This window comes from Cynocephalus volans, chromosome 3 (genome assembly GCF_027409185.1).
Source record: "Cynocephalus volans isolate mCynVol1 chromosome 3, mCynVol1.pri, whole genome shotgun sequence".
NCBI lineage: Eukaryota > Metazoa > Chordata > Mammalia > Dermoptera > Cynocephalidae > Cynocephalus > Cynocephalus volans.
Genome location: NC_084462.1, coordinates 26,582,471 through 26,610,010, shown reverse-complemented (window position 1 = coordinate 26,610,010; position 27,540 = coordinate 26,582,471). Strand labels below are relative to the sequence as shown.

The 27,540-nt window shown below is 57.9% G+C and overlaps 1 protein-coding gene across 2 annotated transcripts; it reads left to right on the top strand.

Annotated features, from left to right (window-relative positions):
* RASA4B (RAS p21 protein activator 4B) lies at window positions 1-27,404 on the top strand. Of its 2 annotated transcripts, none has more exons than XM_063089161.1 (21): window positions 1-197; window positions 4,937-4,993; window positions 6,365-6,478; window positions 6,963-7,024; window positions 8,075-8,204; window positions 10,288-10,369; window positions 10,891-11,022; window positions 11,212-11,306; window positions 12,518-12,635; window positions 12,880-13,030; window positions 13,271-13,335; window positions 13,625-13,737; window positions 13,947-14,139; window positions 14,289-14,426; window positions 14,981-15,125; window positions 15,228-15,397; window positions 19,180-19,317; window positions 20,656-20,791; window positions 22,264-22,384; window positions 26,568-26,632; window positions 26,776-27,404. In XM_063089161.1, the coding sequence occupies exons 1-21, from the start codon at window positions 133-135 to the stop codon at window positions 26,895-26,897; spliced, it is 2,412 nt and encodes an 803-aa protein (XP_062945231.1). In that variant the 5' UTR covers window positions 1-132; the 3' UTR covers window positions 26,898-27,404. The 2 variants fall into 2 exon arrangements, with proteins under 2 accessions (XP_062945231.1, XP_062945232.1); XM_063089162.1 differs by having other exon boundaries at window positions 147-206.
* Window positions 27,405-27,540: the final 136 nt, after the last annotated feature.

Below are 27,540 nucleotides of genomic sequence, written 5' to 3'. Positions count from 1 at the left end.
CCGCCCCCGCGCGCGCCCGCCCGGCTCGGCGCGACCCGCCCTCAGCGGCGCCCAGTGCAGCGCCCGTCGCCCGCCGCCTGGGACCCCGGCGTCCGGCTCCCCCGGGCCAGGACCCTGCGTGGTGGATCCGCGATGGCCAAGCGCAGCTCGCTGTCCATCCGCATCGTGGAGGGGAAGAACCTGCCCGCCAAGGACATGTGAGCGTGGTCGGTGGTGGGAGCCCCAACTTACCGGGAAGGGGCGCTTCCCCCCTTACGCCTGACCTTTCTCGGTCTGCACGGCCCGCGCACTGTAGAGCAGCGGCGAGGGTGTGGGAGTGTCGCCGCGGTGGGGGACTGGCAGGGAAAACGAGGACAGTGAGATTTGTTGCGAGCACCGGACAAGGGGTGACAACAGGGGGAGAGTGTCAGTGAGGGCCGGGGACGGGGGAGGGGACGGGGGTCTGTAAGGAGGCTTAGTGATCGGAGAGGGAGCAAACCGCGGCTCGTGAGGGGAAGGGGCTTTGGTAAGGCAGGAGCTGGACCGGGGAGACATCGCAGGGAAGAGGTCTCAGAGAACTGCCCAGGCTGTGGCTGCAGGGGTCGGTGCGCCCCTAGAAAGGAGGGGTCTTCCTTGGTAGTTTCGGAGCCCTTAGTACTGCGGAGTGTGCACCTGAAACAAGAGCTGGGGCCCAGGGTCTGTCCCGGGGCTCCCTGCTGTGTGCTTGGGCGGGGAGGGACTGGCGTGAAGTCAGGACGCCCAGACCGATGTTAGATGGGGACCGGGGGCCGGGTGGTAACTGTTGCTCATGCCCTCGGCTTTGGTCGAGCCTTCCCTTTAATCCTCACAGCTACTCAGCAAGGCAGTTCTCATCATTTCATCTCTACAGATGAGGAAACCGGGGCTCTGAGACGCAAAATGCTGGCTCCAAGCGGTAGAGCAAGGCTTAGGTCTAGGGCTCCTAAGGTTTCAGGAGCCCCTTGTCCCACACTTCTCACTAGGTCCCAGGGCTGAGCTGCCTGACCCCTGGCCCCCCATCTTGGCTCTGTCACCAGCTTCCTCATATGTAGCCTTAGGCAGCTCCCTGCTCCAAAGCCGGTTCCCCTTCTGTAAACTAGGGGTCAAATCCTTCTAGAGGGACAAGTGGAAAGCACAAAGCTTGGGGGCGGGGGTGGGAAGGGGAGCCTGGAGGAGGCATAGGGTTCAAAGTCTGCTGGGCGGGAGCCTCCCCGCCCCTGTTGCTCCTTAGCGGCCTCCCAGAAGCAGAGAAGTGGAGGATGGGGGGAAATGGGGGAAGGGGGATGAAGGGCAGGAGCGATGGGGGGCCAGGAGAGGGCATCTTTCTCACGCGCCCCGTGTCCCCTACGAGCAGGCATGCTTAGCATCATAAGCAGTTCCAGTTCGAGGCCCCCTGGGCCTGACAAGGCAGAGCTCAGCAGTTGCCATGGCAATGGGTGAGGGAGGGGAGTGGGCCATTTCAAGGTGGGTTTCTGTGCATGGAAGGTGGGGATGGGGCGGGAGCTGGGAATGAGGTCTCTGGGGTGGGAAGGCAGATGAGCTCTGAGAGGGGTCTCAGCCCCCGGACCTGGCCTCTAAGCACCCCTGCACTGGTAACTAGGTCATCTTGGCCTCTGGTTGGTGGCGGCTGGGAGGAGCAGTCCCCTCCGTCTGTCGCCTCTCTCCGCATATCCGCAGCAGCTGGCTCTCACCAGCCCAGGGCCGTGAAGCTCTTGGGTTGTGCCCACCTGGGGGCCCAGGTGCCCAGTTCCCTGGCCAGCCGTGCCTCCATCCCCAGGGGAGGGCTACCAAGTGCTGTTGGTGTGCTTCTGGGATCTCCTTCCTCACCCTGCCCCGCCCCTCACCCAGCCTGCCCTACTCACCTCTCCTCCCCACCGCTCCCTACCTCTCCTCTGCCTTCCCCTTGGTGGTTAGCGTAACAGCTCTGACCTGTCAGCCATCTCTTGAACCCAGCTCTCAACCCATCCTATAAGCTCAGCCCCTCACACTTGGGCACTGTCCTTCACAGCCCTGCCTTGCACATCAGGGGCCCTCTGCGTTCGAGCATTCCCCTTCAGAGTTCTCCAGAAAACCCCTGTTCATCCTTCAGGACCCCTCTCGACTCCTCCCTAGGGCTTTCCCTGATGCCCTCGGGTAAGTTCTCAGCTCCTGTTCTAGCCCAGGTCAGCTGGAAGAAGCCCTTGATGTAGCAGTTGCTCCTGCAGGGGCTGCTTGTCCCGCCTGACTATGAGGGCAGGGACTATGACTTGATGTTCCTGGTGCCCTGAGGGACCCGGTCCGTAGTAGAGGTGTTGAGGACCTTCCCACTTAATCCTCTTATTGGCTCTAAAGGTAGATATTCTCAGTTTGCAGATGGGGAAACTGAGGCTCAGGACATGGAAGTAATTTGCTAAGATCACACAGCAGATAGATAGAGAAGTCAGGATTCAAACCTACTCTGCTGCTGACAGGCCAGGAATGCTAGCCCAACCAAGGTTGCAGGCTTGCTGTGGGGCTCAGGGGGACTGAGCCTCCCAAATCCCATGCAAAACACACAGGGATGGACAGCAGGGTTTGGAGATCGCAGGAGGCCCCCACTGAGTACCACTGGCAGGGGTGGTGGCGAGCCCATCTCACTGTGCCTCACAAGCTCCAGGCCTGGGTCCCAAGCAGCATCCTCTCCAGCCAGGGCTCCCACACTTCTTAGCACGGGGAGTTCACCACCTCTCATAGTGGTCCACCATGACTGAGACAGGTCTGAGGAGGGAGCCGTCCTCACACAGCTGCCACCTGCCTCCCTGCCACTTCCATGCCTGGGTTTTTACTTCTCTGAAGGGCACACAGCACAGCTGCACTCCCACCACCAGCTTTCAGGGCCTGCCCGCCCCTGCCATGCTCCTTCCACTGTCTTCCATCCCTTGGTACCTGGGTCAGTTAGGAAAGGAGCAGAGATCACGGTGACCAGTAACCCACTGGCTCCCATGCCTAGTGGCCCTGGGGAGAGGCCCAGGACTATTCTGGGGTTTTCCTGATCCTCCCCCTCCCACAGCCTAGAAGCTGCCAAGGCCCTAAATATAGAGGCCCCACAAATGGCCAGACTGGGTGAATGGTGACTGGCTTGGGGAACAAGTGGGAGAGGGGACCGGCCATGGTCCTCCCTTGGGGGGAGGTCACTGGGCAGGACACAGGTCACAACAGCTCAACAGGGATCATTGTTGGGCCCAAGTCCTTAAACTTGGCTTTGGCCCACTCTTGACACTGTCTCCTCCCCACCTCTTTGATGCAGCCACCCAGCCCGTCGCTGTCCTTGTGCACTTGGGTTTTGGTTCTGCCTCCAGGCTTTTGTCCACTCCAGTCATCCTGCCCATGACGGGAGCCCCAAACCTCATCCTCATTCATAGATTCATTCATTGACTTAGAGCTGAGCAGCGGGCAGTGCTGGGCTCACTGGGGTGAACAGCAGGTTCCCTGCCCTGAGGGGCCCTGAGGCCAGGAGGCAGCAGCAGGGCAGAGGGGGCTCTGCGGTGGGGGACAGCCCCAAGAGGTCCCCTGATGTTCAGCCAGCACTGACCTCTCCCTGCATCTTCTGAGCTCCTTGTACAGATACACGTGCGGCTCCTGGGTCCTGTGGCCCAGTCCAGCACCTGGGTGCACAGGGGCCTGATTGCTAAGAAGCCTGGAGTCCCCTGGCTTGGGTTGGTGGGATGCAAGCTGGGTGTTCACAGGCGCTCCCTGGAGGAGAAGGCTATTGAACGATGGCGGGGGGAGGGTGCAGGCAGAAGAGCAGAGTCTCAGGCAGAGCTAACATGTACTGAGCCCTTGCAAGGGGCTGGCCCTCTCATATCATCCCAGGGACCCAGCACGGCTACCCTGTGAGCTGGGATTACAATCCCCACTTTACAGGTGGGAAAACTGAGTCTTGGCAGACATTTCCTGTCTGTGTCAGGAGAGCTTTCGGAGATGTTCACCGCACGTGGCTTCCTCGCCGGAAGAGCCCTTTTGAAAAGGGAAGCAGAGCTTGGAATTCCCCAGTCTCCAACATGTAAACAAACTTCCTTTCTGTGGATGCCTGGCCGGAGGGGCAATTCCAGGAACAGACCTCATTCTCCCCTGCTTTTTTGCCCAGTACCAGCCCTGGGCCTGGCTGGAATCCCCTTTCAACCCCAGGAACCCCCCCACCAAGCTGAGACAGGTGGAACTGAGTGGTTCGGATTTGCCTCTGCCAGTCCTCCCCAGATGGTTGGGAGCGCCTGAGAGCAGACTGTGGCCTGTGTTCGTTCGTTCATTCATCCATTCGTTCATCCACTCCTTCAGTACACAGTTACAGGAGGACCCCTGTCTTGTGCCACGCCCTGTCCTGGGGACACAGAGTGGCACCCATCCTCAGGTAGCTTGTAGTCAAGTCAGGGGGGCAGGTGATGACAGTGCATCACTATGAGTACTGAGTACTGGGACAGAGGGAAACATGCATAGGGGCAGGCGGCAGTGAGGTCCCCTGGAGACCTTACTCCCTGTCTCAGGGGCAGAGAGGTTCCTTAGAGGAGGGGGTTGAGGACAGTCTGGGCAGGAGGGACAGCAGGAGCAAAGGCTCAGAGGGGAGAGTAAGGGGCTAGACTTAGGTGTTGAGGGCCAGGGTGCTGGCTGCTTGCCTGGGGCTATTGCTTGGATGCTGTTTTGGGGCGAGGCAGGGGTGGGATGGGAGAGGGCAGGGAGGAGGAGCCGTGAGCAGTGCCCCTGCCCCCACTCTGCACATGGAAGGAGAGCCTTGGTGGGGGTCCCTGCCTTCTTCTCACCAGGCCCCCAGGCTGAGGGTGGAGCACATGTTTTGGCCCAGGACATGGTGCCTCAGCCTTCACTCTCTTTCCTGGGGTCACTGAGGGCCCCTGGCAGGGGGCGGGAAGCTGCTCCAGAGACCCCTCAGCTGGCCTTCCCACCAGCCCCTCACCTGTCTGTCCTGCAGCACTGGCAGCAGCGACCCCTACTGCATCGTGAAGGTGGACAATGAACCCATCATCAGGTACTGCCCACCCCCAGGACTGAGGGAGGGCTGAGCCCCCTCACGGAGCCCCCCTCTCCTCCCAAAAGATGTGAATTTTGTAGGGAGGGCTCAGAACACCTAAGCCCCTGGGGCCCCCACCGTGCTGTGACTCGCCCACTAGGAGATGAGAAAAACCTACCTGTAACTGGTCTTGCTAATTACTGACCTTATTGTGCATCCAGGGACATGGTCAGGGGCCTCTCGCCTACCTGCGTTCATCTTTACAACCCAGGAGAGATGGAGGATGATGATGATGATGACGATTAGTACAATAGCGATCATTTATAGAGCTTTGTCTCTGCCAGGTCCCAAACTAAGCCTTTTCCAGCCCATTTAATTCTTACAATGAGCTAGATGCTATATCACCAAACCCATGTACAGATGAGGAAACTGAGGCTCAGAGAGATTAAGTAACTTGCTGAAGGTCACATACCCAGTAAGTGGCAAAGCCAGACTGGAACGCAAACCTGGCCGACCCCACAGTCTGCTCCTTCTCCCCTCCCTGGTCCCTGCTCGAACTTGGGCCCCTCTCCCTGACAGTCCCACAGTGATTGTCCCCCACGATGACTGCTCCTCTCCAGGCTGGGCATCCCCAGCCTGCACCAAGAAGGTCCCCTTCCCCTGGATGTCCCTTCTTTCATGTTCTCCATGGTCTCTGGGTAGGGTCTTTGCTGTCCTGTCCCCTTCCTCACCCAGGCCCCTGCCTCTAAGTTCATGGCCAAAGCCACTCTGCTATTCTGCCCACCGAGTGCCCATTGATGACCACTGGCCAAGGCTGCCAGACTCCTGGTTCTTCCCCACCTGCAGGCAGGGCCCCAAAGTCTCTCCAGAGCATGGATCCCCAGGGCAGTGGGCATGGTGGCTCTGATTGTTTCAGTACGGACAGAGAAACCAAGGTCACAGAGTGCAGATGACCTGTCTAAGTAGTGGTCATGGTAAGGGTGATCCCCTGAGCCTTCATCCGGGTCCTTGGGGGCTTCCACTTCCCCCACTCACATGCTCTACTGAGTCCCATGAGTTGAAGGCTCTGATCCTTGGGGGTTTGGCCAGAGCTGGGTGAAGCTGGGAGGCGAGGCTGTGGTCCTAGCTGTTCTTCTGTGTGAACTGAGGCCAGCTACTGCCAGCTGGGGTCTGTTTCCCCACATGTAAAATGGCCTGGTGGATGCAGCCCTGTGCACCATCCAGGGCAGAGAGGATGGGCAGGGAGTGAAGTTGGTGGTGACATCCAACGGCAGAGCGTGTTGTCACGGGGTGTGGGGGGAGATGTGAGGAAGGTGGGCTCCAGCCATGCAGCCCACCTTGCCTCAGCCCAGGGGTGGCCTGGCACATGTTGAGGGTCCTCTCCTGCAGGACGGCCACTGTGTGGAAGACCCTGTGCCCCTTCTGGGGTGAGGAATATCAGGTGCGCATGCCACCCACCTTCCACGCCGTGGCCTTCTACGTCATGGACGAGGACGCCCTCAGGTGGGTGCCCCCTCTTCAGCTGGGCCCAGGCGTGGCCACCTGTCCTGCTCCCCGCCCATGGCACTGCCGGACTGCTGGCTCCTGGGCATCTCTTTGTGGCCCAGAGGGAGGGGCGGGCCCTGAGCATGCGGGATTCACGGTGCCCTCGCCACAGCACATGTGGGTATGTGCGGGGATGTAGGCCCAGGTGGGCTATGTGTGCGTGGAGATGTGAGCTATGAGATGGGCACCCAGAAAGCATGAACTGGGCATGTGTGGGCACCCATGTTGGTCCCTGTGCTGAAACACATCACATGCCCATGAGTGCCCAGAATCCAAGGCTACAGAAGGGATCTAGCCTCACTGGGCTGTGCTGCAAGTGACTGGAGTGTCAACCTTCCTGCTCTGCATGAGGGACCCTGAATGTGGTGGGAGGGGGTGCTGGGTTCCCAGCAAGTAGATGCTGTAGCCCTGCCCAGCTCTGACTCCCATCTCCACCCTCCAGCCGGGACGATGTCATCGGGAAGGTCTGCCTTACAAGGGACACTCTAGCCTCTCACCCCAAGGGTAAGGTCCCTGAGAAGGAGTCCATGGCTGGCACCTGCTTCCCCTCCTCTGGCCTCCCTCCCACTCAGAGACCTTCCCTCTAGGCTCCTTCAGGTCTCCTGCTCAGGGAAAGCCATTTCTCCCCTCCCCAGAAGCCTGCACCCCCTGCCTCTGTGCCCTGGGCCCATTCATCTTCCCTAAGGCAAAGAGGGGCTGCTGATGGTGGGATCTGAGGTCTCTACCCGCAGAGGGAGGGGCCACCTTCCTAAACTCCACTGCTGAGGTGTAGGGATCCCTCTTCCCAATGCCACTATGTCCTAAGTTTGAAGGGTTGGCCTGGAGCCAGTTCAGGCTGGGGAGCACTCTGGATTATTCCTGGGATGAAGACATTGTTTGGAGGTGTCAGCCCTGTCCCAGCCTCACTGCGTGACCCTGGGCAGTTCTTGCCTTCCCTGGGCTTCTCTGAGGATTCAGACCAGGAGCTCTAGATGCTCCAGACTCTGCCACCTGAGCCTCTGTGACCCTCTTGCCACCTCCCCGACACACACCTGCTCCTGTCTGTGAGACTGGGGCAGGCATGGAGAGGGGAGGAGGGGAGAGGGTGCAGGCTCTGCTGACTCATGCAGCCTCTCAGTCCCTGCCAGGCCAGAGGCCTCTCCTGCCTGCAGCCCCAGCCAGCCCCTCGGGGTCTCTTGTAGCTTCCCCATCTGGGCCTCAGATCCTCCTCCCAGCAGCCTTAGGGGAGAGCCACTCTCTTCCTGTTTTAAGATGGGGAAACTGAGGACAGAGAGGGCAGTCCCGTGACGAGTTAGGAATAGAGCATGGCACAGTAGTGAGGGCACAGGCCTTGACATCACTGACTTAGATTCTAATCCCAGCTGTTCCAGCTGCTGCTGTTCAGCTTCTGAGCCTCAGTTTCCCACCTACCACTGGGGGTGACAGCTCCTGCCTCATGGGTGCTTGAGAAGATTCTGAGGGGATTACAGAGGGGCCATGTGGTGCCAGGTGGGGCTCAGGGTGGAGGGTGTGGAGGGAAAGAGCCAGGCCTCTGGCTGAGCTGCAGCCCCATAGGTTTCAGCGGGTGGGCCCACCTGACAGAGGTCAACCCAGATGAGGAGGTGCAGGGCGAGATCCACCTGCGGCTGGAGGTGGTGCCAGGGACCCGGGCCCGCCGGCTGCGCTGCTCTGTGCTGGAGGCCAGGTGAGATGGGGTACTGGGAGTGGGCAGTGGGGCCCATGGAACTAGAGAAACCCGCTGGGCAGAGCCTCCTCTTCCCTGACCTCTACCTCCTGTCCCAGGGCCTCCTCCCATCCAAGCCTGCTCTCAAAAGCAGGGAGGTTTTCCTGACTCGAGGATGTGTCCTCCCTGCAGGAGGTAACCTCCCTTCAGGGGCATATGTCCCTTAAAGGAAGGGATGATGTTCTAATTGTGGAACTTCAGGCATCATAGAGCAGCGGGGATTGGGGATGTGGGGGACCCTGAACTGTGATCCTGCAGCCCCGATGCACCAGTGGTAAGGCTGGGCTTCCCCTGGGTTTAACCCCAATATGAACTTGACCTGATGTACGTATGCATGTGTAGGTTCTCAGTGGGGTGGGGGCTGAAGATCTGCTGGAAACCTCTAGATGGGAGGGGTGGAGGTTGTCCCTAGGAGGGACACTGGCTTGGATGGCTCCATGGGCCTGAGTCACCTGTGACAGGACTACCGCCTGGCCCCAGGGTATTTTTAGCTGCAGGCTCTGCTCCCGTCTGGGCCTGGGTGTGAGTCATACCCATTCCACGAGAAGCGCCTTCCTTTCTGGCTCCAAACCCACCTCCCTAAAGACCCACCCTGCCTCTGGGTGGGCGGGTGGCCCCCAGCCAGCCAGCACCTATGGAGCAAGTGAGCCCCCCACCCTGGGGTGATTAGCCTGTGCAGGAGGAAGATTTCATTCCTGCAAATGAGGGGTGTGGGTGGATGACGGGCAAGTCGTGCATTCTGTGGCTTCCCCAGCTTCATTATCTGCCCTGGGGCTGGGATGTGGAAGAGGCCCAGCCAGGCTGGATAGAAAAGGGCTGGACTTGGGTAGAGCCGCATTCACGCCCCTGCACTCACTCATTGTTACCCACAATCCATCCCCTGCTCACCCGCATCCTTGCCCTCAGCCCTGCCTGGCACCAGGCTGTCTGGGGCGTGGGTGTGCACATGTGGGCACACGCAATGCTGCCAAGCTCTGGGACTAAGGGGCTGCTTCTCCTGGGGGCCCACTCCCTCCCACAGAGATGGGAGACACCGAAGCATTTCTCCCTGGCTGTCCCCTTCCTCCAAGAATCTCCTGTCTCAGCCAGCCCTCTCCTCTTGAGGCTGTTGGGGGCACAGTGGCCGGGCCAGTCTGGTCTCCTCTTAGCCAGCCCCAGTGGTAGGAAAGATATATGTCCAGGCCTTTCTTTGGAGTGGGGGACCCTTGTCCCCATTGTCCTTAGCAATGAGACTCTGCAATGGAATCCTGAGACAGCATCAGAAGCCCTGTTTGCTGCAGAGAAAGAAAACTTCCTCCTTATCTTTCTGGGCAGATTCTCCAGGCCAGACCTTGAAGTTGTTAGACAGTTTTGAGGGGAAAGAAAGGCAGGCACGAGAGGTATAAGACTTAAAATACGGAAAAAGAAAAGGGCAGAAAGTAGTACATACAGTAGCCAGGAGAAGGGTGGGCTTTGTTCTTCCACAAAGGCTTCTACACCAGGGTGCTGTGACCAAGTTTGGGCTTTGGAAAGATCCATCTATGGAGAGAGGGAAGGTCAACTGATCAGGGCTACATGTCTCCCTCCCCAGGTATGGAGACATTATTGGGCAGGCATTCTAGAACCCCCTTATCTCTCTTAGCCTCAGTGGGGTAGGCTATCTTCTCCCTTTTACTGATGAGGAAACCGAGGCCCAGAGAGGCTATCCCAGCTCTGGGCTGCCCTGGGAACAGAGGGCAGGGGCCGTGGCCTGGGCTGGTCCCCCACCGCCCTTGTCTCCCCTGGTCCCTGGAGTGAGGTGTAGCAGCTGGTCCCCTGCTGCCCAATCAGAAGGAGCTGTGGCTTCCACCTTGGGGGGTTCTTGGCCACATGGGGACCATGGGGTGATCACTGCGGGAACAGAGGCACAGGAAAGGGAGAGGCACTGTCTGCAGCCAGCCAGCTTGCCAGGGGCAGGGTGAGTCCAGGCCTTTCCAGCCTAGTGTGATTACCTCACAGTGGTGACAGGTTGGGGGGCAGCCTCGGGTGACAAGTGGATGATCCACTGTACCCCCCACCCCATCAGGGACCTAGCCCCGAAGGACCGGAATGGCGCATCTGACCCCTTTGTCCGAGTGCGCTACAAGGGCCGGACACAGGAGACCTCGGTGAGGAGGCGGTGACAGGTCAGGCTGGGACCGCAGTCTTACGGAGGAGGCCTGGAGAAGTGGGGCAGCCTTTCTGAGGGGACGTAACGGGTCCCAGCCCTTCTGGCCCCAACCCCTTTTACTCTTGGCCATGTTGGGGGTGGGAGTAGAGTTGGGAGGGGATCGGGACAGCTGGAGGGGGTTAATCCAAAAAGTCCAACAGTTCCACCCTGCTTTCCTCACCTCCAGGAAACAGGCAGGGTGGCAGGCTCAGTCCTGGGGGTGGGTGCTGAGATCAGCAGTTGCTACCATCTTGTGGTGTGGCTTTGGACAAGTCCCTTCCCCACTCCAGGCCTCAATTTCCCCACCTGAAAAATGGGTGGGGGCTTGGACAGGAAGTTTTTGCCTGGGTTACTGCAGAGCCTCTGAGGAGAGGAGTTTGCAGGGAGCCCAGGGGAGGTGATCGGGGTAGCTCTGTCCTTAGCTGGGCCAGGGGAGCCCCAGGGAGTCAGTCTCACCCCCTCCTGCTCCTTTCTGGACAGATTGTGAAGAAATCATGCTACCCACGCTGGAATGAGACTTTTGAGTTTGAGCTGGGGGAGGGGGCCACAGAGGAATTGTGCGTGGAGGCCTGGGACTGGGACCTTGTCAGCCGAAATGACTTCCTGGGCAAGGTGAGTACCCCACCCCACCCCCCACCCATACACACACACAGGCTGCACGTGCTGCCTTCAGCACCTGGTCTCCATCCCAGACATCCCACCCTTGGAAGGTACCCCTCCCCCTGAGAGAATGGTACTTGGTAAGGAAGAGACCTGAGTGTCTCAGCCCCAGCATGATGCCTCTGTCTGTCCTGCCACCAGGTAGTGTTCAATGTCCAGAGACTGGGAGCAGTCCAGCAGGAGGAAGGCTGGTTCCGGCTGCAGCCCGATCAGTCCAGGAGCCATCAGAGGGATGAGTGAGTGCCTCGGGCTTGGCAGCCCCAGGTTCCCTTCAGCCCTTGCCCACCACGCTAGGATCCTCCTCACCCAGGCTGGACCCCACCTCCTCTTCCCCATGGTCCTGCACCCAGCCCTGCCCTCTGAGCTTGGAGGCGCTACAGGTCTCCTGCTTTTTGCCTTCCGGCAGTTTCTAGAACAGGCCCTCAGACCCTTTCCCTTTGGGAGTTTCCCTGCAGACCTCAGACCAGCGTTCAAATCCTGAGTTAGTGTCCTTGAGCTCTGACTCCTTCCCTGAGATTCTCCAGGAACAGCGTTGCCAGGTGAAAGGACACCCAGTGAAAACGGGATCTCAGATAAATGACAAATATTTTTTCAGTATAAGAATAACCATGCAATATTGGAAACATACTTATACTAAAAATATTTCAGTTTAACTGGGTATCTTGTGTTTTTGTTTGCTAAATCTAGCATCCCTGTCTAGGAAGCTTTGACTTACTTGTGGGTTCCCACCCCCTTGGACGGTTCAGCTTTGCCTCCCAGCAGAAGGCTCTAGACCCTCATCACCACCCTTGCCAGGGCAGGTGGCCGGTGCATGTCCGGCACCAAGGCATTTCTGTAGAACCAGCCAAGGGCCGTCTGGACAGCTTCTCCTCGGAGTCAGGCTTGCGTGGAGTAGCAGCACCTCCAGAGCTGCCATGCTGTGTGGAGGGTGGTAGGGCCTTAGTGAATGTCAAGCCTTGGTCAGCACCCTCACTGGGAGCAATCAGGGCAAGGCAGCTTGGAAGTCAGGCCTAATGTGGTAAGTGGCTTAATCTGCTTGAGCCTCAGTTTCCCTGGCAGGTTGTTATGAGGGTTGGGATTTGCTCCCGGTGTCAAGTGTACTCATGAAGGTGCTATTATCTGGCAGTTTATGGACTTGAGTTCAGGGAGCCCAGCAGGCCTACATGGGTCAAACTTGGGGTCCACAGGAGCTGGGAGGTTGCAGGGAGCCAGGCCTCAAAGGCTTGGTGTTTCCATGAGTAGTGAGGCAGGAAAGGCTTTCCAAGCAGAGGATAGCACAGGCACAGCACAGGAGGCGGGGCCATGCAGGGAGCCCAACCAGCACAGCGGAGGGCAGGAGCAGAGGCTGGGAGGCTGGCCCTACAGGGGAGACCTGAGGCAATGGGAGGGGGCACAGCCTGGGGTGACCTGGGTCCCTGGTGGAGAGGTCACAGTCTGCCCGTTCCAGGGGCAACCTGGGCTCTTTGCACCTGGAGGTGCGGCTGCGGGATGAGACGGTGCTGCCCTCCGCCTGCTACCAGCCCCTGGTGCAGCTGCTGTGCCAGGAAGTGAAGCTGGGCAACCAGGTCAGGAGCCCTGGGGGAAGGTGGGAGGGTCCAGTGACAGTAGACCTGTCCTCCCTGTCCTTCTAAACCCATTCTGCAGAGCAGAAGACTGAGTTCTCAGGATGGCTTGGAGCTGGCCAGTTCCCAGGGCCCTGCCCCCGGCCATCCCTTGGGAAAGCATCCCTTTGCCCCATCATGCTCCAGGTCCCCATAGTGGATGATTAGTGTATCTCCAAGCCCTGCCTCTCCCTGCTACCTCCTTCAGGGCCCAGGGCAGCTGATCCCACTCATCGAGGAGACAACCAGCGCTGAGTGTCGCCAGGATGTGGCCACCAACCTGCTCAAGCTCTTCCTGGGGCAGGGGCTGGCCAAGGACTTTCTGGACCTGCTCTTCCAGCTGGAGCTGGGTCGCACCAGTGAGGCCTGGGAGGGAGCCAGTCCTAGGGCATGGTGGAGGAGGGAGTCCTCCTGTAGGAGGCTGACAGGTCAGATAGAAGGGAGGTGTGGGAAAGGGCAGAGGTGGGGCAGTGGGTTGGGAGGTGGCGAGAAGGCCCTTTACTGAGGGGCCAGCTTAGAGCCCCCAGCCCCAAGGTCCTCTGTTTTCCTCCCCCAAAGCCTTGTCCAAACCCCCTACCTGCTGGAACCTCTGCTTGTAGGTGAGGCCAACACCCTGTTCCGGAGCAACTCTCTGGCCTCAAAGTCCATGGAGTCTTTTCTGAAGGTGAATTTGTTTGCATGGCATATTGTTCTCATTTTGTAGATGACAATACTGAGGTCTAGAAAGGCCAAGAGCAGGGACTTTAAAGTGTCCTGTCTCTGCATCCAGGGCCCTTTAAGGCTAAGAATTTAATTCATTCATGGAGAAGCAATTTGTTGAACGGCCCTCCTTGTGCACCTGGGCTGATACAGGAGGCAGATGGTGCGGGGGTGGGTGGGGAGGCCAGCGGCTGGGATATGTTAGGCAGCTGGAGGTGGGACACAGGACCAATGCGGCTCGCGGTGGCCCCCAGGTGGCTGGGATGCGGTATCTGCACGGTGTCCTGGGCCCCATCATTGACAGAGTGTTTGAAGAGAAGAAGTATGTGGAGCTGGACCCCAGCAAAGTGGAAGTTAAGGATGTAGGGTGAGGCCTGGGGAAACCCCTGGGGATGCAGCAGTGAGGGGGCGGAGGTGTTAGGCCCTGTCTGCAAATATGTGTTTATGGTTCTTTCTTCCCGGGTCTGTTGTTGCCCTGCCCACCTGTATGTTGTGTCTAAGTCCGTGTCTTGGCACTTGTGCCTCTGGGAGTCCGTGACCGCGACCGTCTCTGCCGCTCCGCCCGTGCCCACGCAGGTGCTCGGGGCTGCACCGCCCACAGACCGAGGCCGAGGTGCTGGAGCAGAGCGCGCAGACGCTGCGCGGCCACCTGGGGGCGCTGCTGGGCGAGCTCTGCCGCTCGGTGCGCGCATGCCCCGCCGTGGTGCGCTCCACTTTCCGCCAGCTCTTCCAGCGCGTGCGCGAGCGCTTCCCCAGTGCCCAGCACGAGGTGCGCCCTCTGCGGGCGGGGCCCGGGCGGAGGGAAGGGGAGGGCGGGAGTTCGAAGCCCAGGCTGGATAGAGGAGTGGTGCGATGGGGAGAGGTTGGCAGGCACACAGGCCTGGGGGAACCTAGCCTCGCTCTCTTGCACTTCTCCAGAACGTGCCATTCATCGCCGTCACCAGCTTCCTGTGCCTGCGCTTCTTCTCTCCTGCCATCATGTCGCCCAAGCTCTTCCACCTGAGGGAGCGGCACGCAGACGCCCGTACTAGCCGCACCCTTCTTCTGCTGGCCAAGGTGCGGGCCTGTGGGCAGGGACGGGATGCCCGGCTGGGTGTTGCACAGGGGCCCTTGCCTGGACTGCAGTCTGTCCCTGACTGGCTCCTGCAGGGCCTTGCAGCAAGCCCACTGATATGCTCATGTGGGCACTGCACTTCACAGTTTGCAACGCTTTGTCGTGGTCATCTCAGCTGAGCCCCATCCTGTAGATAAGGGAACAGGCCTGCAAAGGAACGGAGTGACAAGGCTGTACAGCCTGTCAGTGGTGAATGGAGCCTTCCAATCCAGGTCTATTTACTTCCAGGCTGTACCTATCTGCCCGATACCAGGCTGGTGTTGGGGTACCCAGTGCAGCAGTTATGACTGCTGAGGAAGGTCAATAGGTTGGGCCCAAATGGTCTCAACTATCAGGTCACAAAAGGCTGCAAACGCAATGATCCATCCATCCATGATCGCCCCTAGAGCTGGGGTGGGCATCTCTACAGATGGAATAACAGACTGGCAGGGGTTCGGGGTGCACTGGCCAGGTCCCTGACCCAGCAGAGCCTGATCCTTCCTGCTGTCACCCCCAGGCGGTCCAGAACGTGGGCAACATGGACACGCCGGCTTCCAGGGCCAAGGAGACCTGGATGGAGCCGCTGCAGCCCACCGTGCACCAGGGTGTGGCACAGCTGAAGGACTTCATCACCAAGCTCGTGGACATCGAGGAGAAGGAGGGTGTGTGCGACCCCGCCCACAGCCGCCTGTCCGCGTTTGCCCCGCCCACAGCCCCGCCTCCACTCACTGGCTCTCTTCACCCCGCCCTCCCTGGCCCTGCAGAGCTGGAGCTGCAGCAGACGCTGAGCTTGCAGGCGCCGCCCGTGAAGGAGGGGCCGCTCTTCATCCACAGGACCAAGGGCAAGGGCCCCCTCATGTCCTCCTCCTTCAAGAAACTCTACTTCTCCCTCACCACCGAGGCTCTCAGCTTTGCCAAGACACCCAGCTCCAAGGTGGGTTAGGAGGGAGGCCAGCAAGAGGGGCTCCCTGGAGGCACCCGTCCCCTTCCTTGAAGCCCACCCCAGGGTCCACAGAGCAGAGAAGAAAGCCAGGCTAGGAGCAGGCTTTTGGTGTCTGCAGTGCTCGTTGGCTACAAGGTCACTGGAGACCTTGATGAAGGAGGAAGGGAGAATGAAGCCTCTGCTGAGGGCGCCTGGGACACACTGGCTGCAGTGTTCAGTCCTGGCTTCTTGGTCAGGTGCATGGGGTGGGGCTGACGGGTGCTTCCAGGGGACCAGGGAAGCAGAGAGGGGGTGAGAGTCCTGAGAAGAGCCAGAACAGGCATTGAGTGCTGGTTTCCAGCCCTGACTCAGCTGTGTGTACGTAGAAGTGTCTGTACCTCTTGGGTTCTCAGCCTGTGAGTTAGAATGATGGTTCCTTCTTAGCAGCTTGTAACCTTTCAAAGTGTCCTAACCCAGGGCCTGAGACATAGTACCATTTAGGTCAATGGTATTATAAGAGACACTATGTCTGGCTGGCCATGTAGCTCAGTGGGTTAGAGCGTGGTGCTGATAACACCAAGGTCCAGGGTATGATTCTTATACTGGCCAACTGCCAAGGGAAAAAAAAAAGAAAAAGGCACTACATCCCCAGGACTGGTCTCCCACAAGCTCTCTTCTCCCAAGAAGACCTGAGGATGTGCTTCTTTGAAGGACCTGCTGACCCTTCGCTGGGCTGACCTGATCCCCACCCCCCATTCAGGCTATGGGATGGTCTTCTAGGGGAGCCCAACCCTGCCCCGAGCAGTTGAGAGTGGGCTGGGGATAAGTGAAAGAGCTTATCACACCCCTGTTCTCAGGGAGCCAGCCACGGGTTCTACCAGATGAGTGGCCCAGCCTCTTCCCCCCCAAAGATCTCTTAGATTATTTTTATGCATCTTACCCGTCAGGACTGAAAGATTTTGCCACTTAGGCATTTAGTTCTAGTCCCCGTTTTTGTCCCTTGTCAACCTGTAACAGCCAGTCAGGTGGCCTGTCAGTCTGAGACAGTTTGGGGTCACCATTGTGATTTCCACCCTGAGCAGGCCTTCTAGCCTTGGTTGGCCTCTGCCCCATCAGGGGATGCCCACCCTTGTCTTGAGGAGCTCTGCAGTGGGATAAGTGTTCACAGTCCCCGTCATGGCCATTCTGGAGAGTGCCTGCCGTGGGTCAGGCGCCTGTCGTCTTGCTCTCCAACCTCACCGCATTGCTGGTGTTATTCCCATTTCACAGAAACTGAGGCTCCAAAGTGCAGAGGGACATGTCCAAAGTCACACAGCACGTTGTGGTGGAGCTGAGATGTGTGCTCATGTCTACCTGATTCTGCAGCCTGGCTCTCCCCGTGATGCCACTGCCTGCCAGTTGGGAACCCCAAGATTGCGTGGTAGCAAATGGCGGGAGGGAACCAGGACCCGAACAGAGGCCTGGCTAGTGAAGACTGCTAGAGTGAGGAGCAAGGCTGGGGCAACCAGGGAAGAGGCAGGAACACAGAATCTTCTTCCTGGAAGAGTCAGGATATAGAATCACTGAATCTTAGCACCAGGAGGGATCTCAAAGATCATCTTGTCCAACTCTGTCTGGGTCATGCATCACCTCTCCAGGATCCCCAAAAGACTGTTCGCATGCTGCTGCTGATGGGGAACTCACTGCTCATAAAGGTAGCCGCTTCTGTCTTTGAAGTTCTGTTAGGATGTTTTTTACCTTGAGCTGACACCCGCTTCCTTGTGGCTCTCTTTTCTGATCTTTGCTCTGCTCCTCTGCCCTAACACAGCAGGGACCATAAACTTAAGTGTGCTCTCCTAGAACCCCAACCCCCCTGAGCTCTTTAGCCATTCTACTGGGAACGGATGGCAAGTCTTTTTCTCCATCTTCTTAGCAAGTTTTAATTTACCAAGTTTCCTCATAGACTGTGGCATTCAGAACTGAGCACAGCACCATGCATGTTATCTGAACACTGAAGAGCGGATAGTCACCTTCCTGATTCTGGTCACTGTACCTCTGTTAATACTGCTTTCGTTCATCTTTTTTCCCTTTGTTAGTACATCTCTCAATAGATTTTTACTCAGTTTTCAGAATCTCAAGTAATTTTTATTTTTCTCTTCAGAAAAGAAAAAAATAAACTTGAGCAGAGCTTCATATTTATTCCTCTTAAACTTGATCTTGTTTAAATCAGCCTTTGGCTCCAGCTGTCTGAGATCTTTTCCAGTTCTGAATCTGAGCATGACCCTAGGTCCTTCCCCAGGTCACTGATAAACCCGGTACTCAAGGGCAGAGCTTGGGGCCTGTTCCTGAGGCTCCCCCAGACGAGGAGGACACTGTCCACCGATAGGCCCTGTCTGTGGGAACCCCCACATGCTCCTGATTTTGTGACTTAGCTGCAAAGGCAATATGCTCAGCGGGGGAGACCCCATGACCACCCCCTGTGATCACAGCCTCCCCTTCCAGCTGCCTGATGAGACCTGTCATCTCTCATCACCTGGCCCCAGATTCCTCAGGGCTCAGTTGGCACAATTTGCCCACTGCCCCTCCCCACCCTGGGAATGGCAGCTATATCTGCCCGACTTTGGCCCTTCTGTGCCTGGTTTTGGGGTTCTGATGTCATCTGATGTCTTGATGTCAGCACAGTTTCTCTCCCACCTGCTGCTCCCCTGCAGTCCTCATCCTGTGCTGGAAATCTTCCCCTCCTGTCCCTGCTCTCAGCACTCTTCTCAGCCCACCTGGTCTGCAGCAGATCTCCTCTGGTCCTCACTGGGGTGACCCTTCAGCCCAGGCCTCCCACTTTCCAGCTTCATTAGCTCTGGGCAGCTGCCCGGCCCTCAGGTCCCTTCTGTGTTTTCTGCAGCCTTGGAAGAGCCTGATTACTGGACAGAGCCTTCTTTCTGCATGTCTGGGCCACCTCGTGTTCCTGGGCATTGCACTGTGCCCTTCCATGGGCATGTCCCATGTTCCCCTGTGCAGCAACGCTCCCCCCGCCTCCTCTCTGCCTTGTCTGCAGCAGGCATACGCCAGCACAGGCAGTAAATCTTCTGGCAGAGAGTCCTGCCACCTGCTTTGTCCTTTGACAGATCCCACTCTGAGGCAGCTCAAATGCATGTCCCCACTCCTCCCAAGAGGTGGCACTGCCCCTGCTCTGATTGTCGCTGAGGCCAGTGGGGGTGGTGGGCTTACATGCCTGGCTGGGAGTGCAGGCATTACCTGAGGGCCATGGGGACCAGTCATTTGGATGATGCCCTGCTGAGTTCTGATGAGAGAGTATCCAAGAGGCAGGAAGAGCCGGGGCTGGGGTGTAGATTTGGCTTTAGCAGGTTGGGGGCCCTTCAGGGACGTGGGTATTTTAGATCCAGCTATTCTCTCTGTCCTATTTGTGTCTCATCAGTTAATGGTGGGAGGAGGGAGGAGACAGGGGATGGGATATGACTTTTACAGGCTGGGAAAACAAAAGCAAGTTGGAAAATTAATAGTGCAGAGGCACAGGGCCTGGTCCACAGCAGGCATGACTTTGTAGCCCAGGTAATGCTGGTATCCAGACTGTTCCAAAGCTCACACCTCCCAGGCCTGCTGGGAGCCCCTGATAGGCCAGGTTCCACCTCTCAGCTACTGGATCCTTGGTCACTATCAGTCTGTGCTCTGTCCTGACTGAGGTCACTCACAGAGCAGGCTCCTGGGAGCAATAGGCACTCTGGGTCCCCCACGATAACCCCTCGTGCTGCGGAAAGGCAGGCTGAGTCCCTGAGCCTCCCCTCCTCTGCCTTCCCCAGAAAAGTGCGCTCATCAAGCTAGCCAACATCCGGGCAGCAGAAAAGGTGGAGGAGAAGAGCTTCGGCAGCTCGCACGTTATGCAGGTCATCTACACAGACGACACTGGCAGGCCCCAGACTGCCTACCTGCAGTGCAAGGTGAGAGCCTCGCAGAAGGGGCGAGGGGGCACCTGCCAGGAGGGGTTGCTGTGGGAATCTGCCTGGGTGGGCTGGAATGAGGAGGGAGGGAGTCTCCCACTGCCTATGAGCCACATCAGGGACTGTAGGGTGTGTCCGATCTGATGTGAGTCAGTGTACATGTGTGCGTGTGTGCGTGCGTGTGTTGTCCTGGAATCTGAACACCTGGAGGGCCATGTCCCGTGTCTTTCCATTGACACCCAGGTGTAGGTCTGTGTGTGGTCCAGTGTGTGAACAGTGTGTCCCTGTGATCTGAGCTTGCACGCTGCACCCATTTGTGGGAAGCTGTATTTCCAAATATCCGAGCTGCCACCTGTGTGTTTCTGGGTATGCATCAACATGTAACAGGGCTGGCCAGTCAGCTTACTTGGTTAGAGCACAGCCTTATAACAACACTGAGGTCATGGGTTCAGATCCCTGTCCTGGTCAGCTGCCAAAAACAACATATAATAATCACACGTTGAAGCATATGCGTGGCTCTGGGTGCGTGCTCTCAAATACCCTTTTCGTCTGTTCATTTATTAACCCATTCATTCATGTAAAAAGTATTTTTTACACAATTGAGCATCTGCTAGGTTCCAAGCACAATTTCAGGTGGTGGTACAGTGGCAGACAAAGCAGAGCCCCTGCCCTCGTGGAGCTTGTATCTTAGGGGAGAAGATGGGCCAATAAATAAATATCGAAAATGCCAAATGGTGATAGTGTCTCGAAGGGAAGTAAGGCAGACAGAGAGGGAGGGGACAAGGTGGGTGCAGCAGGGAGGGGTGCTGCTTCGTAATGGGTGCTCGTAGACGGCCTCTGATAGGTGGCATTTGAGCAGGGACATTGTGAGGGGGTGAGCCAGATATGTATCTGGAACAAGCAGGAAGGTTGAGGTTGGAGTGGGCTTGGCTTTTTTCCAGGAATGACTGTCCTGGGCTGGGGGCGGGGGGGGGGAGGTGGCAGACTCATCCCACAGGGCCCTGCCCTCTAGGGGTTCCCTTTTGGGTCAGAGTCTAAAGCCTCAGGGAAAGAGTGGTGATAGCTGGACCACCACTTCTAATTGGTAGGTTCTGGAATAGCCAAGGGCATGGCCGAGGGGCCAGTGGCAGCTGCAGTCCAGCCACACTCTGCTCACCAAGCTATGTGCCCAGGCTGGGCTGTGTCCCTCTGGAGGAAGGGCAGCTCTTCCTAATTCACTCAAACTGCTGAGTGGGCTAGTGGGCAATGTGGCATCCGGAGTGGTCCAGAAGCCCCCAGGAGGGCTTCTTGGAGGAGGTGACTCCCTAATGGGTCACCCTCTCCCCATGTCCCCTGCAGTGTGTGAATGAGCTGAACCAGTGGCTGTCTGCACTGCGGAAAGTAAGCATCAACAACACTGGCCTGCTGGGATCCTACCACCCCGGCGTCTTCCGCGGGGACAAGTGGAGCTGTTGCCACCAGAGGGACAGAACAGGTGGGGCAGAGGCCCGGGTTTGCGCTCTGTGTGTGTCTGTAGCAGGGCCATGGCTGGGAGATGGGGCGCTGAGCCCTGCCTCGCCATCCTGCCTGGGAAGTCCCGTGCACCCATGGGAACCAACCCGAGGAGAGCCGGCCCCTCCAGGTGCTCCGGGCAAAAAGCATTCTGTGACCAGGTGGGAAATGCCACACGATACATGTGATGCACGTGAGTGAATGCTTGAAGGCTCTGAGGAGCTTGAAAACTCGCTAGAGTCCCATTTCTAATGCTGGTTAAGCCAGCACTTCTCAAACTCATTTGACAGGGAACCCTAGGGAGCCCTGCTCTTGCCCAGTGAGCTTCTTGTGAAATCCATGTTCCAAGGAACACACTTGAGGAATTCCCTGCTAAGGAGGGCCGAAGAGAGCCCCCAACTCTTCACACTCCCATGCTGGCAGCCTGATACTGGAGCTGGGGGTGGGAGGGGACCCTGGGCCTTGGGCACTAGAGGGACAGCAGAGAGGAGCTTCCAGAGGGACTCTCGGTGACGGTGGAAATGGTGTATATCCACATTGTCCAGTATTCCAGCCACTGCCACATTTGGCTACTGAGTACTTGAAATGTGGCTAGTGTGCAGCTGAGGAACTGAATTTTACATTTTAAAAATTCTGTGTAACTTTAATTAACTGAAATACCCTCATGTGGCTAGTGGCTAGCCTGCTGGACATCACAGTTTTAGAACTTCCAAGACCCCCTCCCTTATCCCCACCTGCTTCAAAGTAGACTTGGCCCCCAGAGCCCGGTGTGGTAGAAGCCAGCAGAAACTGACCCACCCTCTCTAGCCCAGCCCTCAACTTTCTGTTGAGCAGTGGATAGGAACTGGTGGCTCTTGGTAGCTCTTTACAAGGACATTGCTAGCTGTGACCCGATCTGCCGCCTCTGGCAGTAACCGTCACAGTGATACTCTCATTATTGATGAAGTGGGGCTCACCGTGGCCCAAGAGGCAGGACCTGTTATCCCATTGTCCAGGGGAGAAACCAAAGCTTAGAGAGGGCAGATGACTCAGCTAAGGACCTTAAGCCAGCAGTGGCAGGACTAGCTCATTCCGAGGCCCATCTCACCATGACCTTATAGTTCCAGGCTGCTCCCTGCTTCCTTCCGGGCAACCAGCATTCCAGAAGGTTATCCAGCCCATCTCCCCCCACCACCTCGAGATTGCATCCCACACAACTCCCACGCTCTGTGGTCATGTGTTGCATGGTCTGGGAGCTGAACCCAAGATGAGCCACTGCCCCCAGAAAGATGGGGACCCACAGGCAGGGCCTGGCCAGACTCACCAGGCTGTGCTCCCAGCCCAGCCCCACACTGGGGGCCACTGAGTCCATCCCTCTCCCTCTCCAGGCCTTGGTTTCCCCATGTGTACACTAGGAAGTTGGATATGGTAGTCCCATAGTGCCTGCCCATAACTCTGATCTTTCTCTGTCCCCAGATCGGGGCTGCGATAAGACCCGGTCCCGGGTGACTCTGCAGGAGTGGAATGACCCTCTTGACCATGACCTTGAGGCCCAACTTGTCTACCGGCACCTGCTGGGTGTGGAGGCCACACTGCGGTGAGGGGCCATGCATCCCACACGGGAGAGCCAGTGCAACCCAGGGGTGTGTGCCAGACCAGGGGCTGGAGCTGGGATTCGAGCTTGGGGCTGCTCTGTGGCGCCTGGCCCCCCTCTTCTAATCAGGCCCAGCACCTTCCCACCATCACAGCCATGTCTGCGGAGGGCACCTGGACTGCTCTCTGCCACATGAGGCCAGCTTAGGTTGGGACAGAGGCCCCGAGGGTCAGGGCCCTGGCTGCTTCCTGCCCTGGGCTGCCCAGCCTTCGCGCCCGGCCATCTCTCTGAGTTCCTTGGCCATCTCGCTAACTCAGTGGTTCTCAGCCCTGTCTGCAGCTTACAAAAAACAGGATGCTTTTAGCAAACAGGATCTCTGAGCCCCATTAACTCAGAATCTGGGGGTGGAGCCCAGCCTCGGAAGTCTTTAAGATGGTCCCGTGCTTCCTGAGAGCTTGGCTTCCCCTGAGCCCACTCAGGAGGGGCTCTTTTCTCTCCCACACTCCTCAGCCCTGGGTGAGCCGGGGGCGAGGTCCTCCTTGTTCCTCATTGACTCTTCCAGGGTTTATCTCTTCCCTCAAAACCCTTCGAAGCTCTTGCTGTCCTGCTAGAAGCACCTGCTCCTTTGGAGCTGCGGTCACCAGCAGCCTCTGGCCACTCTGTGGCCACCTCTTCTCTGATGGTGTGACCTTGGCTCACTGCACCCCCCACCTCCGATGCCTACTCCTGCCCCCTTATTCAGTGATTTCATGCTCCACTTGGGGGGTGTGTGCACCATCCTGTGCTCTCTCCGTTCCACCCAGCCTGACCCTGACTCCCATGGCCACGCCCTAGAACTTGACCACCACCCCCTCCACTTCTTCATTTGCAAAGCTCCATTTTAACTTCATGTGCAAACTCATTTAATATCTACAACCACTGAGCCAGGCCAGTGCTCTTACTATGCCTACTTAAGCCAGAAAGTTGCAGAGTCAAATTTGAACCCAAGTCCCCTGGCTCCAGGGCCCGTGGCCCTAGACACCACACCCGCTCCCTTGAGAACCCCCCACCTCCAGAACTGCTGCAGCCACTCCTCTTCCCGCTGCAACTCACTTCCTCTGGATCCAACACCAACAGACCTTCCCACCTGCCAGCACCTCCAATCCACTGACCCAGCCGCCTGTCCAGGGTCCCTGGCTGTTAGTTTCTGAAAACAGCACAGATTTAGTCTCTTACAGTTCTGGAGTTCAAAAGTCCAAGATCGTTCTCACTGGGCTAAAGTCAAGGTGTTGGCAGGATGGATTCCTCCTGGTGGCTCTAGGGGAAAATCTGTTCTCTTGCCTTTTTCAGCTTCTAGGAGCCACTTAAATTCCTGGGCTCAGGGTCTCTTCCTCCATCTTTGAAGTGCATCATCTCAGCTTCTGTCTTTATGTCATCATTGTCGTCTCTGGCCTTCCTGCTTCCCTCTTGTAAGGCCCCTTGTGATTACGTTTGTGGCCCACCTGGAGAACCCAGGATTCTCTCTCTGTCTCAAGATCCTTCACTTAATCCCTTCTGCGAAGTCCCTGTTGCCATATCAGTGACATTCCCAGGCACCAGGAAGTAGGACCTGGATGTCCTTGGGAGGTCGTTGCTCAGCCTCCTACAGCCACCGTCCTCTGTCCCCCCTCTCCTAGGTGGTCCCAGGACCCCCCTCTGTGAGCCTTCATGGCATACACAAATGACACCCTTGCCCCTGTCCCTTTCTGCTGTGAGCCTCGTCCCTGGCTGATCCAGCTCTCCGCCCACCTGTGCCTGCACCCGGGCAGCTCATCCAAAATTGCATGTTCTGGAGAAAATGGTGTGCACCACTGGTCCCGCTTTACGTTTTCTACCCCACATCTCAAGCAGGCAGGTGACCCTGAGCCCTGCCTGGTGCCCCCCCGTGGGTCCTTTGTCAGGCAGCTGGGTGGACATGCCACTAGTGGCCCCCCACGCCCTCTCTGTGGCCTGCTGTTGTGCACCTGTGGGCACTTCGCGTGGCCAGCTCTGTGCCGCCACCTTTTCTCATGTTACCAGGGGTGCGCCAAGTCTCCTCCTCAGCCCCCCACCCCAGTGTTTCCTTCATGCGGAGGCTGTGCCCCCCTCTCTTCCTTCTTCAGGGTGCTTTCTGTCTCCTGGATCGTTCCTCAGCACATGGCCACTCTGTCCCCGTCTTAGAAAGTGAGACCCTCCTTGACACCTCATTGCCTTCCATGCCTGGCTCTGTTCCCTGCTCCCTGCCAGCAAGGCTCTCGCCCCTCTCTCTGCTTCCTCTCCTCCCACACTCTCTCCAACCCAATCTGGTCAGACTCTGGCCACCACTGCTCCGCCCAAACTGCCTTTATCTAGGTCACAGATGGCCTCCATGTCTCCAAACCTGGTGGACGCTTCTCAGTCCCCGTCTCTCTGCCCATCAGCAGTAATTGACAGAGTTGGCAACTCCTGCTCTGAACGCCTTCTCCTCTCTCGGTGGCCTCTCCTCCTCCTCTTCCTCACACCTGGGCTCTCTTCGTTCTGCCCTGTGGCTTTAAATTCCATCCGTGTCCTGATGGCTCTCATCCCTCTCCTCCCTGAGCTCCATCTCTACCTGGATGTCTAAAAGCCACCCACACTTCACATGAGAAAACAGGCTCCCGAGTTCCCACTCAACTGATTCTCTTCCTCCCCTAAGCTCCTCCCCCACCCGCATGCTCCAGCCTCAAATCTAGGTGTCACCTGGTTCCTACTTCTCCCAGCCCCCACATCCAGCCCCTCCAAAAGTGCTCTTGACAAAAGTGCTCACGATAAACTAGCTCCAACCCCTTCTCAAATCCCCACGGCTGTTCCCACTGGCCCAAGCCTCTCCCATCTCCCATCGCTGGTCTCCCTGCCTCCACTCCCACCTCCCAAGCATCTGCTTTCCAAATAGCCCTCAAGCGATCTTCTAAAACATGAAGCTGATTATATCACTTACAATATGTATTGGCTTCCTGTACACTTAAACCCCATAGTCCTTGTTGGGGCTGCAGAGCCCATGTGCCCTGGCTGGTCTGCTTCTCAGCCTCATCGCCTACCTCCGTCCCCTTCTGGGCTGAGCCCCTGCAGCCATCCCCACCTTCTTGCTGCTTCTGGGCCTCACCACCCCAGGCCCTTTGCACGTGTCATTTCCTGCTAGCACTTCCCCAGGTGTTCACGTGCTCATTCTAATTCAAGTCTTTGCTCAAATGCCACCTTGCCAGAGAGGCCTTCCCTGACGACTGTCACTGTCAGACCTCATGGGACGCATCACCCTCTGGAGCTGGATAACCTGTGGTCTCATAGTTCATGTTGTTTACTTGTTTCCTGCCTGTCTCTTGACTATGCTGTGGGCACCACAAGGGCAGGACTCTGGTGTTCTCTGCTGTAATCCAGTGTTGAGGACAGGGCCTGGCATATTGCAGGCTCTCAGGATGTGTCGGGTGGGCAGAGAGTGGAGAGGAATGACATCTGAGCTGGTCTGTGAGGTTTGACAGGGTCTCACACAGGGCAAGGCAGGGAAGGGTGTTCCAGGAAGGGGCAATGTGAAGAGAAACAGGAAAGGAAGCCGGGCTGACCTGCTAGGAGGCATCCCAGGAGGAGGAGCCCGCAAGGTCTTAGCATATGGACACGTCTCTCCCAAAACAGACCAGGGAGACAAAGGGCTGAGCTAGGAGAATTCCTAAATAAGGAACTTCAAGCATGAGATCCACCTGCCTGCTCATCCTCCCTCTGTGTAAACACACAGAATGGTACCTGAAAGGGCCGGGATCTTTGGTGGACCCCACTAGGAACTATGCTTAGAAGGTCACTGTTTCCTATCCCATAAGAAGGAATTTCATTTCATGGCCAGTTAATACTAGGGGACTTTCAGGCCCCAATTGACTATTTTCCCATGAGCACTGCAAAATAGGAGTGACATGGTTGGAGCATGGTTTGCAAAGGGCCTTCTGGTTGACACACAGTGATGGGTAAGGAGGAGCAGAGGCGGTGGCTGGAAGGGCGAAAGTGGAAGGTGACCAGGGGCCAAGATTTGGGCCATGTCTTTTCCTCATAGATTGGGAGAGCCAGTCCCCAGAGCCACCTCCAGCTCAGGAGGCCCACTGGGCCACCAAGCCTTCCCAGCAAAGGCACCAGGAGCCCTGGCAGGGTGGGTTGTAGCCGCTGGCCCTCACTCTGTCCTCCCCCACAGGGAGAAGCACCAGGAACTCAGTGGGGGCACAGAAGCAGGCACTGTGCCTGTGGACCCTGGTGAAGGTAGGTCCCTCCCACTTGGGACTCCCTCGGTGGCCTGAGCCCCCTTCAGAGATGGATGGGTGGGGGGTCCTCAGGCCTACTCCCTGGGGCCTTCTGGCCTTCGAGGCCCTGCCTGCTGCCCTCATGGCCACATCTGCCTCCAGCTGCCAAGGACTCACTGGCCCAGCTGCTTCAGGTGCTGCAGGACCTCCGCGAGGCCCATAGCTCCAGCTCGGCCAGCCTCCCGCCCTCAGAGCCCAACTGCCTACTGGAGCTGCAGACGTGAGGCCTGACGCACACTCCCATGCTGAGCTCCCTGCCAGGTGCTTGGAGACCCTCAGTGCACTCTGGGCCTTCACTCCAGCCCCCTCCCTTGGGTGCAGAGCCTAGGTCTCTCCTGGGTGGAGGGAGTGGGGGTATCCAGCAGCATGGGGTTCCAGATGTCCGTAGCTGACAAGGCTTTGGCCCATTGTGGCCAACCTGAAGTCTTTAGGGGACTTAGGTGGCTACCGCTCCTCTGTGAGGCCTGGCTGTGCCCTGCAGCTCCTGCAGCTGTCCCTGCCTCTAGCCCTGACTCTCCAGGGACTGTCCTGCTGAGGACAGATCCAGCCAGAAACCACCCCTAGGGAGGTCCATGCCCAGGTGAGCCGGCCTCCTGGGCCCCAGGAGAGCAGGCTTCCACCCTCACTCCTGGCTACCACCCCACCTGCTCCCCTCACGGCCTCTGCCTGTGTCCCTTGGGTGGGGCACTGTGGTGCTCTGCTGCTGACAGTAAACCTGCTGCGACTGCCAAGGCTCTGGGGTCTTGTGATGGGGGTCCAGGGAGAGTGGGCCCAGGGGGACTCCAGAGGCTGCTGGTGGTGCGTGTGGCCAAGGACAGGGCGCCAGCAGAGCCTCTGTGCATCCCCAACCCCACTTATTTGCTTCCC